Here is a 12,646-nt window from a genome sequence, read left to right as displayed (position 1 = left end):
TGTAAGTTTGATTACGGTGTGTCTTGGTGTGTTTCTCTTTGCGTTCATCCTATATGGGACTCTGTGCTTCTTGGACTTGGGTGCCTGTTTCCTTTCCCAGGTTAGGGAAGTTTTTAGCTATTATCTCTTCAAATATTTTCTCAGGCCCTTTGTCTCTCTCTTCTTCTGGGACCCCTATAATGCAAATATTAGTGCACTTGGTGTTGTCCCAGAGATCTCTTAAACTGTCCTCATTTCTTTTCATTCTTTTTCTCTTTTTTCTGTTCAGCTGCAGTGGTTTCCATTACTGTCTTCCTGCACACTGGTGCATTCTTCTGTATCATTTGGTCTACTATTGATGCCTTCTAGTGTATTTTTCATTTCGGTTATTGTACTCTCCATCTCTGTTTGGTTGTTCTTTGTATTTTCTCTTTGTTAAAAACTAGCTTCTCATTCTGTGCATCCATTCTCCTCCCGAGTTCTTTGATCATCTTTACGACCATTACTCTGAACTCTTTCTTGGGTAGATTGCCTATCTCCACTTCACTTCGTTCTTTTTCTGGGGTTTTATCTTGTTCCTTTGTCTGGAACCTATTCCTCTGCCACCTCATTTTGTCTAAGTTGCTGTCTGTATTTTTATGTCTGTGGTAGGTTAGTTACGTTTCTCAACCTTGGAGAAGTGGCCCTCTGTAGGAGGCATCCTGTGTGTTCCAGCAGTGCACTCCTCTCTTGTCACCCAAGCTATATGCTCTAGGTGTTCCCCCTAAGAGGGCTGTTTGGTTCCTTCTGTTGTGGCGGGCTGACTATGTGGGTGGTCTGCTAGGCTTAGTTGGCTTCTAGTCTGGTTGGTTGCCAGGCCCTGCCTTGTGCAGATGCTGCTGGTTGCTATTTAGTGGGGCCTGGTCACGAGGTGGCTGGTTGTGGAATCCAAGGGGGCCCTGGAGCTAGTGCTGGCTCGCTGGTGGCCGGAGTCAGGGTCCTGAAGCCTCTGGGGCTGTTGCCCAACTACTGGCAGGGGTCAGTGCTGGATTACTGGCAGGCAGAGCTGCTTCCTGGAGTGTGGCTCCTGGGCCCAGGGATCCCAGAGCTCATTTCAGATCACTGGTAAGGGGGGGCTGGTTTCTGATACAGTTGGGCATGGGGTCTGGGGTGTCCCTGAGGTTGCAGTGGCCTGCTAGTTGGCAGGGTCAGGGGCCAGCTGGTCCCAGGATAGGGTCTCTGGCCTGTGTTGTGGGATTGTAGTTTTCTTGCTTCTGGTGTCTGCCCCCTGGTGGGTGAGCCTGCTTTAGAGTCTTGTTCAGGATTCCTTGTGGGAGGGGCCAGGGCCTGCCCACTGGTGCGTGGAGCTGGGTCTTGGCCCTCAGATGGGCAGGGCCATGTCTAGGGGCTTGTCTGGAGGCCGTGGGTCAGGACTTCTTTAGGCAGCCTGTCTGCTGATGGGTGGGGCTGTGTCTCTGCCCAATTGGTTGTTTGGCCTGAGGTGTCCCAGCACTGGAGCCTATAGGCTGTCGGGTGGGGCCAGGTCTTGGCACTAATGATCCAACATGTCAGCCACCAGGAGTGTTCATGTAGTTGAATGTTCCCCAGTATGTCTGCCACCAGGGTGTATGTGCCCCGGGTGAGCTTCAGCCACCCCCCCGCCTCTCCAGGAGAGTCTCCAGGCCCAGCAGATAGGTCTGGCCTAGGCTCCTATCAAATCACTGCTTTTGTCCTGGGTCCCAGTGCACATGAGATTTTTGTGTGTGCCCTTTAAGAGTGTAGTCTGTATTTCCCCCAGTCCTGTGGGGTTCCTGCAGTAAAGCCCCACTGGCCTTCAAAGCCAACTGCTCTGGGGGCTCCTCCCCCCAGTGCCAGACCCCCAGGCTGGGGAGCCTGATGTGGGGCTCAGAACTCTCACTCCTGTGGGAGAACTTCTGTGATATAATTATTCTCCAGGTTGTGGGTCGCCCACCCTGGGGGTATGGGATTTGATTATATCGCGAGTCTGCCCCTCCTACCCGTCATGTTGTGGATCCTTCTTTATGACTTTAGTTGTAGAAGATCATTTCTGGTAGGTTCCAGTCTTTTTCATCAATGGTTATTCTGCAGATAGTTGTTATTTTGGTGTGCTCATGAGAGCAGATGAGCTCAGGGTCTTTCTACTCCCACATCTTGGCCCTTAAACCTATTTTGATTCTTTATAGAGAATTGCTAATACTCAGCAGTGGTCCCACCTATAAGTCTCCTCTACACAAACTTTTCTGTAGCAAAGCAATTAAAAATGCATGGTCTTGGGGCTTCCCTGGTGGCGCAGTGGTTGAGAGTCCGCCTGCCGATGCAGGGGACACGGGTTCGTGTCCCGGTCTGGGAAGATCCCACATGCCGTGGAGCGGCTGGGCCCATGAGCCATGGCCGCTGAGCCTGCGCGTCGGAGCCTGTGCTCCGCAACGAGAGAGGCCACAACAGTGAGAGGCCCGCATAACGCAAAAGAAAAAAAAATGCATGGTCTTAACTACTGAGTAACTTATTGACCGCTTGAGACAAAGTGTCAAGCTTTTTTCTTCCTCTTTTCTGTATTGTGATAGAATTCATCGACTCTACTGAACAACTAGAGGAGTTTGACCTGGAGGAAGATTTCGAGATTCTGAGCATATAGAATAGTGGGAACTCACCTTGGAGATCTGTCTTCCATCTGGCACCAGAAGAACATGAATTCATCACAAAAAACTTTTCTAGTCAGCAAGTGCCTGATATGCCAACAGCATACAAACTTGATAGCAATCATGACTGAGCCAATCACCTTTTCTCAGAAAAAAACACACAAGTGAACAATATACCCCTTCCCCAGAAAGAACTAAAACAATCATGGAATCTAGGAGCAGAAAGATTAGGAGTCGTCTCTTGCACTTCCCAGCTTCTTACATGGCCACAGCGAATCTTCAGCTACTGAAATGAGGAGGTGGATGTCTGGAAGATAGACAGCAACTCCCACCTTGCTTCCAGCACCAGCAGATGAGAGATGGTTACCCTGTGCTTCTTCACCCTTTCAGGTTAGACCTCTCTGGGCTAAATACTAAGAAGCAACCTGTTCTCTTGCTCTAATAATAAAGTGATAATCGTATCAGGGAAAAAAAGTTCTTGTTAAATTATTTGAACATGTGTTTAAATAATTATAATTGATCTCAAAAAGCGTGTCAAAGACATTACATCAAATGTATACTTATTGATCTCCTTCCCATTTGCGAGAACCTTAACTATTTGATGCGTCACTGTCCCCATCTTTACTGATACTTTTGTCAGATGGTCACCCTGTCCTTAAATCATTATCATTTAAATCAGGGGTCTGCAGACTTTTTCTGTCAAGGGTCAGATAGGAAATGTTTTAGGCTCTGAAGACCACATAGTGTCTGTCACAGCTCCTCATCTCTGCTGGTGAAACCCCAAGACAGCCATAGACAATGTGCATGCACATGAGCCTGGCCGTAATCCAATAAAACTTTATTTACAAAAACAGGCAGAGGGCTGGATTTAGCCCACAGGCTGTAGTTTGCTAATCACTGACTTAAATTGTTGATTTTTGTTTGGGAAATTAAAAATTGTGTTTGAATTTGACTCCATTTCGCTTGACAGTCATAACTGGAAAGAATTATTCATGTGGTGACATTAATCTGTGCATCAAATACAATTCCAAACCATTTCAGGACTAGCAAGCAACATACTAAATTTGAAAGCTCATATTCGTCAAATTGGCTTTGCTACCCACTCTCTTGTGTGGCTGCACCTCGTGTCCCAGTGCTATCTTCCCCTTTTCCTCTCCTTGTCTTCTTAACCTATGCATTTCACCTCCATGCTCAACCAAGCCCCCAGGAAGGCCAGCAACTGCGGTTTGAAAGCTAGCACCAAACCAAGGTGGGTTTTTTTGTGTGGTATATTTAGGAATATTTGAACACTTGTTTCCTTAGATTCCATTTTTTTCTTTTCCAGTAGATAATATATTCCAGCGGTTCAGAATTCGAAAGGTGCAAAATGGTATTCAGTGAAATGTCTCTCCCTCCCACAGGTCAGTTCTCTTTCCTGAACGCTCCCAATGTTATTAATTTCTTCTTTATCCTTCCAGAGGATATATTTTATGCATATACAAATATATGCACATATATCTTAGATTTGATTTTAATGACTAAAATTTCTCTACATTTTTTTTTTTTTTTTTTTGGCGGTATGCGGACCTCTCACTGTTATGGCCTCTCCCGTTGCGGAGCACAGGCTCCGGACGCACAGGCTCAGCAGCCATGGCTCACGGGCCCAGCCGCTCCGCGGCACGTGGGATCTTCCCGGACCGGGGCACGAACCCGTGTCCCCTGCATCGGCAGGCGGACTCTCAACCACTGCGCCACCAGGGAGGCCCTAAAATTTCTCTACTTTTGATTTATCTATAAATGATCCTGAGGCCCCAGAAACATGGAAATTCCTTTCTTGAACTCTAGCGTGTGATGGGGCTAAAGACAGTTGTAGGCTTATCTTGAAGCATGGTGTGGATTTGTTGCCTGTTGGAAGACATTATCGACCCTTGACTTTAATTGTATTTTTCCGTGTCTCAGTGTTTTGTTATAAAGCTCGACTTGCAGTGACAGGAACCCCCTTGGCTCTGAGGGGGGCTTATGAATTTCAGTGAGATGGACTTTAGAAAAGTTTTCATCAAAGAAAGAACGTCAAAGGAGTCAAATGTTCATATTGGATTCCTTTTATTTGCAATGTACAAAGCTGACACCATGCTTATTACTGAGGAGGTGAAGTTAACAATAGTTCAGATTATACTGATTATGCTTTGTCTGTGTTGGCACAGTTTACATAATATTTAAGGAAACAGAATCACCTGGAAGGAATTGCCTCATGTCAACATAGCTAAGTGTTCTGGGAAACTGATAATTAAAGGAAATGCTTAAAACAAATCCCCCTAAACAGAATATACTTTACAGTCTACTCAGGCTTGCTTTGGGTCTGCTAACTGCTAAAGAGAGGACTGTGCTAGATTTTTATGAGGCTTTAAAAACATATCAGAATGGTTTAACAGGCTACCTGTGAAAGAACAACTGGATGGACATTTTAATGGGAAGTCTCTCACAGCCTCAAAATGCAAAGGAACCAACACTGCAGTGTCGAGTTGCCACACTGCACACATCTGAATGGCATTTGGAATAAACAGGGGCTTCTGAGAAATTGGGACAAGGGATTTTCCTTTTTGTTCCTGGAGTCAAAAGCAAAATTCACACCTCCTTACCCATCCTCCCCTCTCCCCCCCGCCCGGGAGGAAGGGCTGCGGTTCTCATTTCCCTTTATGGGTCTGACCACATCTGGTGCATCCTCTGCTCTACTCTGAACCAGGCCAAGTCTGCTGCCTGTGGCTGGGGAGGGAGCTGGCAAGGAGGAAGTGACTTGTCTACGACCATGTGAAGTTCCTGGGCACCTCTCGGCTGCTGGTCTTCCAGTGTCCCTAAGTAGTCTGGGGCCCAGTCGTGCTCACTCTCGAAGGGGTCAGAGCTCACCCCGGGACACTGGCTGGCATCTCATTCCAGCTCTGCTGCCTGCCTAGACACAGTGGGTCTCTGGGAAGAGGTGAGAGCTTGCCCTGTGCAGGCTTGAGCCATCCATAATGTTGAGCCAGAGAAATTTTTTTCACGTGGAGACACTGGGTTCTAGTTTAAGCCAAATGATGTGCGGTGACCTCTGGACATAATGAAATGACTCCTTTAGCTCTCACGAAGAGCTTTCTGATCAAGAGAGTGAGGAAAGCTAGCATTCTAAGAAAGGGGTGGCCCAGCAGGTCTTTCTGAGGTAGCCAAGAAGAGTCACACAAACTGTAGCACCGAAATGGGACAGCAGATCTCAGCAGGGTGGGCTCACCCATGGGGCCTGAGGGTGGAGGTGACCAGTGTCCAGTAGTCCAGCCCAAACGAGACTCCAATGTACAACTTGACAGATGGGCAAAAGGGCTTGGCCTTCCTTCTTCAGACCGTTCAGGTTTGTGAGGTGACCGTTGTGCGGGGCAGGGGAGGGCAAGGGGCAGAGTGGCAGGTGCCACCCTACACGCTTTTCATACACACCTGGCAGCGGCTGACCCGGGTGTGGAGCTGCCCGGCTTTCAGCGTCTCAGATACCGGCTCCTCCCCAAACTGCTCCCTCTCTTCCACCGTCGTCAGCCAGAAACTGTACTTGTTGGCAAAGTAGTGGCAGGTGCCGCGGGCACCACTGCACTCGATGAAAGGAGTGGCTCGGAAATCCTCTAGGCAGGAGCCAGGGGAGACCAGGGACTGGCCCCCGCCCTCAGCGCCGGCGGCCGTGTGCTGAAACAGATGGGCGGTGGCTGTGAACTGGTCACCTTGGGAGGTGATGGACTCCGCTGCTCCGTCTCTCAGCTCTGGTCTCTCGGCTCAGCCCCCCCCTGTCTGGCCAGCGGACCAATAGCTATGTTTTAGGACCGGGGGCGCTCGTCCTCCCTTGTCTCAGCCTCAGAGCCAGGAGCGCCCCCTCCAAGCTCTCTAGGGCCCTCCTAACCCACGGCTCCTGGGCTGCGGCTGCATCCCAGCCAGTATTTCCCAAACTGCTGCCGTCCCGCCGAGTCCAAGGTGTGTTAGGTGCCCCCCGAACATTTCCACTGACAAATCTGAGAAAGGCTGAATTAAGGAAACCGCCAACAGGGCTCAGCATGCAGTTCTTCTCAGAGCCCTCCGTCTGCCCCAAGCCCTTGGCGGTGTGCTCCAGAGAAGGGAGAGAGCACGGAATAGTCCACAGGCCGTTAGACCATGGCTCCCTCAGCACTCGATTTCAGAATTTCCCTCCCAGCGCTCCCCGCCCTCGGCCTTCCTCCTGGTGGAGAGGGCGGTGCGGGACCTTACCATGAGGAAGGAGTACCCAATCCAGAGGCTGCGCCAGCCCACGGGGCACTGCGGGATGGTGATGTCCTGGCTGTGCACAGCAATGGCTTGTGAGGGCGCCTCACACACAGAGCAGCGGCTGATGTACGGGGGAATCTGCGTCTGGCCGACGGGCATCATGGGGATGGGCGCGGTGGTGGAGAGCCAGTAGGATTTATCGTTGCGCCGGGCATAGTGGCACACTTCGTTGATGTTGCAGTAGATGAAGGGCATGGTGCTGAAGCGGGGCAGGCAGGAGCCAGCAAACCCTGCAAGGAGAGAAGGTGGGCAGGGGCAGGTAAGTTCTGGCTGAGGGGCAGGGCTGCGATCGTCCCTGGAGCCACTACAGCTGGACTAGATGGTGGTTTGGGTTCATATCCAACTGCTTGTAGCAGAGCAGGGACGCCTTTCCTTCCTATCCCGGACCACTGTACACACACTGAAGTCTATTTTCTATGCACCAGGGAAGTTTGATAATGAAAAGAATCTTTTTAGAAACTGAATGATGACTCCCTAATTAGTCTGCTTTGTCAAATCAGCATTTAATAGAGTGAGACTGTGGTTCGCTGAAACACACACCTGAAGACAATTCAATTAATTCTTGGGTAATCATTGTTGCCGGCAGGTCATATTATTATTACTACTACTGATCGCTAACATTTAATGGATGCTTAATACGTGTCAAACGTTGTTCTAAGCATTTTACATGGGTGATTCCCGTAATCCTTAGCCTACCCTATGGGACAAGTACTAGCATTAGGCTTGTTCCACTGAGAAGGAGGCGGAAGCTTAGGCTGAATAACGTGTCCAGAGTGAGCGGCAGAGCTGGGGTTTGAACCCAGATCTGCCTGACTCCAGAGCTGGTGCTTGTAACCCACTACCCAACATGGGCCCACCAAGGGTTGGGAGGAGCGAGGAGTGTGGCTCCTGGTCCTTGTGGGGACAGAGGGCCAGGGCTGGATGTGCGAGCCGGTACCTACCCAGGTCCTGGTTGTGGGCTTTCTCCTGCCCCTCCACGAACAGCAGGCTATAACCGACCCACAGCTGGCTCATCCCGACAGGGCACAGGGGCACCTGTTCTGACTGGCTGTGCTTCACCAAGGTGTAGCCCACTCTCACGCTCTGCCCAGGCATTCCAGCCCTCCCGAAGGGCCCCGGCTTCCCTGGAGCTCCTGAGATGGAGAGGGCAGAGATAACCAAGGACCCGCTGAATCAGAGGCAGTGAAAAAGCAGAGCCGGGGTTAGCGAGGCAAAAATCACTCCCTCCTCTCCTGCCCGACAGACGTGGCTAACAATCGCGGCACTTTCCCAGCAAGCTTCAGGACTGTTCTCTACTCAGGACAACTGATTTGCCGTCTCTGATATAAAATGGAAGGTAAGTAGCAGAGCCGCCATGTCTTATCTCAGATTCTCTTCTCCCTTGAACCACCCCCCTTCCATCCATGTCAGAATCCCTGGGTAGAAGACGAGGTGTGCAGGGCAGGGGGCCACGCTATAGTATAGAGTTATAGCTCTTAAGAGCTGGAAGAGAACCCAGAGAACTCTGTGGAACAGTCCTTTGCCTTCTGGAATGTAGGGCTCTAATCCTTCACAGGCTCAGAATGGAGTGAACAGATTCGAGCCCAGTTTTCCAGCCTGCTAGTAGTATCAAGCTTTACTGCCCAGTTTCCTAATTCCACGATTCGAGATTTTGACTCACCCTCAAGCCTCAAACCCTTACAGAAGCCCTCTGCCCCCTAGTGCCGACATTGCCAGACCTTCAAATCCTGGAGGGCCTTGCAGTCCAGGGAGACCAGGATCACCAAGAGCCCCAGGTGGGCCAGGGAGTCCATTGGGGCCGTCTTTGCCGGGGATGCCAGGTAAACCTTTGAAGCCTGCCAGGAGAGAAGGCCCACAGCGGGGTACTCAATGTGCAGTGTCTGGAGGAGCCTTCCTCGGAGAAAGGGGACTCGTGTGTCATGCCCAGGACTCACCAGGAGAGGGCGAACTGGCCATCACCCTGGAGTGCACGCTGAGCTCAGGACTGAGCCTCCTGGGCTAGTCCTTAGTTCACGTCCAGGCAGCTCAGCCCTGGGACCTCACTCTGAACTTAGCCCTTCTGAGCTCCTTCACACCCATGTCCCCCTCCCTTCCTCTCATCTTCCCAGCAATGCTAGGGAGGATGCAGGGCAACTGCTGGGGTCCCATGTCAGAAATGAGGACACCGAGGTCCAGAGAGACTGCTAGCTTACTCCAGCCGGGGCAAAACTGGGATTGGAAGCCGGGTTTTCCGTCCCCCAGCCCTGGGCTTTCTCCGTTGCTCTCTGTCCCCCCACCACGCTCCCTCCTTCCCGCAGCAGTGCGTTAGCGAGGGACGAGCTGTCTGGATTAGCTGCTGTGCTCTGCCCACACAGAGCACTTCGTTCCGTGTGCTTCATTCTCTGAAGCCAAGTACAACTGCTGGCCCTGCTGGTCCCCTCCTTCCTGGTGAGAAGCTTGGAAGCTTTGTGAAGGAGCCGAGGAAACGCTCCATGAAGGTGCCCCCTTGGAGCCGGGGTTCCCAGCCAGTTGCTTCAGCCTCCCAGCCAAAGCCATCTCAGCTCCCCGCGAAGTCCCCTTTCTCTGGCGCCCTCCTCACCTTGTAGGCCTCCAGGGCCTTGGGCCCCAGGGTCCCCCATGAGGCCAGGGATGCCATCGATGCCTGTTAGACCCATGGGTCCAGGAGGAGCCTCGATGGCTTCTGCAATTGGTGTTTGTCCAGGAGCGCCTCGGGGGCCGGATAAGCCTGTGGGCACGTGGGAGAAACAGAAATGTCAAGCGGAGGCAGAGGAAGTGGCCAGGGTGGGCTCCCGGAGGTTCAGCTGGCATCACAGCCGAGACCCCAGACCCAGCCAGCTGGCCTACTAATAGAAGCCAAACAAGCCAATTTGCTTATGAATTCATTGAAAAAGTATTTGAGGGCCTACTATGTGCCAGAGCCTGGTAGATCAGGGGATAGAGCAGTGAGTAAGACCTTTATGAGACGATGGTCTGGTGATAAAGATGAAAAATGCATAACCTGACAAAAACCATTAATCTTACTGCAAATTGTAAGAAGTGCTATAAAGGAAATGGACAGTGCACGGACAGTGGGAGGGAGCGGAGAGGGCTATGGGGTGGAGAACCTGCTTTAGAGAGAGTTATAAGTGGCCTCTCACAAGCAGTGACACTTAAGCTGAGACCATTAAAGCATTAGAACAAGCTGGGGGGTGGGGGAGAGTGTTCCAGAAGTAGGACTAGCATGTGCAAAGGCCCTGCGGCCAGCCAGGATAACTGGATAACTGAAAGAGGCTAGTGTGACAAAAGCACAGTGAACAGCAAAGGGGAAGGGCTGGTAATGAGGATGGAGAGGGAGGCATCACAGAGGGCTTCATGGCCATAGTTAATTCTTATGCCATGGGACGCCCATGAATGATTTCTGTTTTTATAAGACCTCTCTGACCACTGTATAGAGAAATGATTGTTGGGGGAGGTGAATAATGGAAGCAGGGAGACCAGTTAGCAGTCACCGCAGTGGTCCACGTGAGAAATGTTGGTGCCTTGGACCTCAGTGGTAGAGGTGGAGGTGATGAGAGGGGGGCAGATGCAAGGCACGTTTATAGGAGACACAGCCCTCAGGGCTTGCTAATGGATTGGATGTGTGTGTGAGGGGAGTGGTGATAAAGGACAGAAAGGATGGTTCTTCATTTCTAGATTCAGCAAATGGGTGAGTGGTGATCTGAGTGCAAACGCAGTGACCGCAAATGCAGAAACAATGCAGAGAGGGGAGGTCAGTGGCGAGATCCGTGGTGGCAAAGCGGCAATGGCCTTCAGTCCTGGGAGCTGATGGAGGCAGAGGTATCTCCGAGGTGGAGAAACTCCCTCCCTGGAGGAGCTTGATCCAGCTGCTTCAGCCATTCAGGCTTTCTTGGCATGCTTAGCAGTGACTCCTGAAGGAATGATACGCCCCAACCCCTCCCCTGAGCTCAGGATCAGCCTGGCACATGCTCTCAACTCACCTCTTGGCCCTGCCTTCCCCTTCATCCCCGGAAGTCCTGGGTCTCCAGGTGGCCCAACTTTGCCTGGAGTCCCCATGAAGCCAGGCTCACCTCTCATGCCTGGCAAAGTCCAAAGGAAAGCAAGTCAGGGCCTGGCACGGTGGTGCTGGTGGTGGTGGGGTTGAGACTAAGCAGAGGTGAGGGCAGGAAAAGCATCATCAGCTGGTCTCTCTTCACAGGGCTGCAGGAAGGGGCCATATCTGACAGTGGAGTGGGAAAGGACCCAGTAGGCAGCCGCGCAGTCATACCTTTCAGTCCTAGCTCTCCAGGGAGGCCAGAGAAACCTGGAATTCCTTGGTCTCCCTTGGGCCCTTGAGGGCCAGGAATTCCAGGGAAGCCAGGGTCTCCCGGGTCGCCTTGATCCGAAGATGGCCCAGGGGGTCCTGGGGGCCCCGGGGGGCCTGGTCGGCCTAGGGATAAGATCGGAAGAGGGATGAGGGCAGAGGGAAGAGGAAGCGGCCATTGCTGAAAGCCTTGGGACTGATAGGAAGCCAAAGGCTATTCCCAGGGCAGATAATGTTCCCTTGCCTTCTGTGGGGCCCCAGTGCCCAGACCTTCCCAAACCCTTTTAGCAAAATGCAGCCCATTCCAACCCCCTGTGCCCCTGCGGGAGGAGGGACGTGGGGCCTCACAGGCCCGTGCACGTCCAGCAGTGGGGATGGGGCTGGACTGTAGACAGGCCCTCCCCAAACTCCAGACAAAAGGTGATGGCCAGCCCTCTTTGGGCTTCCTGACTTTACCTTGTTCTCCATCTAGGCCTGGTCGCCCGGGGTCGCCAGGTTGTCCTGCTATGACTGAGGGCAAGGAGAGACCTGGGGCACCAGGGAGACCAGCAGGGCCCTGGAGACCTGGGAAACCTGCAAAGAATAAATAAAAGGGGCTGCAGGGGCTTTGTGTGGCTAAGAGAGGGCCAGGCTCTCTCAGAGAAAATGGAAGTTCACACAAGAAAATGGAAGCCCTTAGGGTAGGAGCCAGACCAGCTGAGGCCAGCAGAGGGCTCTTCTCCCTTTCTCCTCCGTTGGCAGCCATCGGCCCAGTGCAGCTGGCAGGGGCTCAGAGACTCCTGGCTCGCAGCAGGCGCTGCATTGAATTGGGACGGACAGAGCTTCGGAAAGTTCCAGCTCCCCAACCTCGCTGGTAATGGAAATACTTTAGACAGATTTTCCCTCAATCAGGAAGCAAAGAAGGTATGACTGCAACACCTGGAATCGAAGTTTCCTACAGCGTTTTTAAACCTACTGTCCCTGTTGCACAACATTTCATCAAGTTAGCCAGTCCTGTCTGCGGCTACTCCGAGGAGGTCACAGATCGAGGTGGGGCACAGGCCCCAGCCAGTCAGAACAGACACCCACTCGCCCGCTCAAGCAGAATGGAGGTGGCAAGGGCGCTATGACCCCCGATGTCTTCTACAGCTAACTACTGGGTCTTCCAGGCAACCTGGAAAACAGTTTTATAGGTAATTCATGATATTAGCTGAATGCTTGCTGAATTGCCTGAATCGCTTCTCCCTGTTTGGCCAAAGAGAATAGCCATTTACTGGAGTACATACATAATACTCGTTTGCTCAAAGTTTAATACTGCTTTACATGTTTTCTGTTTGTGGAATGATTTCTATTATAATATGTTCAAAACCAAAAATTTCAACCGATTATAGTAGATTTATACAATATGCATACATTGAAAACATAGATGGTAATCTTGCTGGGAAAACACATCAAAGCC

General features: G+C 51.6%; 2 protein-coding genes across 10 annotated transcripts in view; one reads left to right on the top strand and one right to left on the bottom strand.

Moving 5' to 3' along the window:
• The window catches only part of ATG4A (autophagy related 4A cysteine peptidase), a 68,530-nt gene extending 64,960 nt beyond the window's left edge, over positions 1-3,570 (top strand). For all 5 annotated transcript variants that reach the window (XM_019949509.3, XM_019949508.3, XM_019949507.3 and 2 more), the window contains one exon: positions 2,544-3,570. In XM_019949509.3, the coding sequence (XP_019805068.1) occupies positions 2,544-2,614 (71 nt within the window). In that variant the 3' untranslated portion in view covers positions 2,615-3,570. The remainder of the gene's footprint in view (positions 1-2,543) is intronic.
• Positions 3,571-4,683: 1,113 nt separating this feature from the next.
• COL4A6 (collagen type IV alpha 6 chain) overlaps positions 4,684-12,646 on the bottom strand; it is a 282,926-nt gene continuing 274,963 nt past the window's right edge. For 4 of the 5 annotated variants that reach the window (XM_073798855.1, XM_033849132.2, XM_033849133.2 and 1 more), the window contains 8 exons: positions 11,665-11,781; positions 11,173-11,334; positions 10,886-10,984; positions 9,487-9,633; positions 8,627-8,743; positions 7,850-8,041; positions 6,852-7,138; positions 4,684-6,299 (listed from right to left, as the gene is read on the bottom strand). In XM_073798855.1, the coding sequence (XP_073654956.1) occupies positions 6,039-6,299; positions 6,852-7,138; positions 7,850-8,041; positions 8,627-8,743; positions 9,487-9,633; positions 10,886-10,984; positions 11,173-11,334; positions 11,665-11,781 (1,382 nt within the window). In that variant the 3' untranslated portion in view covers positions 4,684-6,038. Of the gene's footprint in view, positions 6,300-6,851; positions 7,139-7,849; positions 8,077-8,626; positions 8,744-9,486; positions 9,634-10,885; positions 10,985-11,172; positions 11,335-11,664; positions 11,782-12,646 lie in introns of those variants that run through there. The other variant, XM_073798856.1, reaches the window with a different exon arrangement.

Source organism: Tursiops truncatus, chromosome X (genome assembly GCF_011762595.2).
Source record: "Tursiops truncatus isolate mTurTru1 chromosome X, mTurTru1.mat.Y, whole genome shotgun sequence".
Classification (NCBI taxonomy): Eukaryota; Metazoa; Chordata; class Mammalia; order Artiodactyla; family Delphinidae; genus Tursiops; species Tursiops truncatus.
This window is presented reverse-complemented; position numbering and strand designations above follow the sequence as displayed.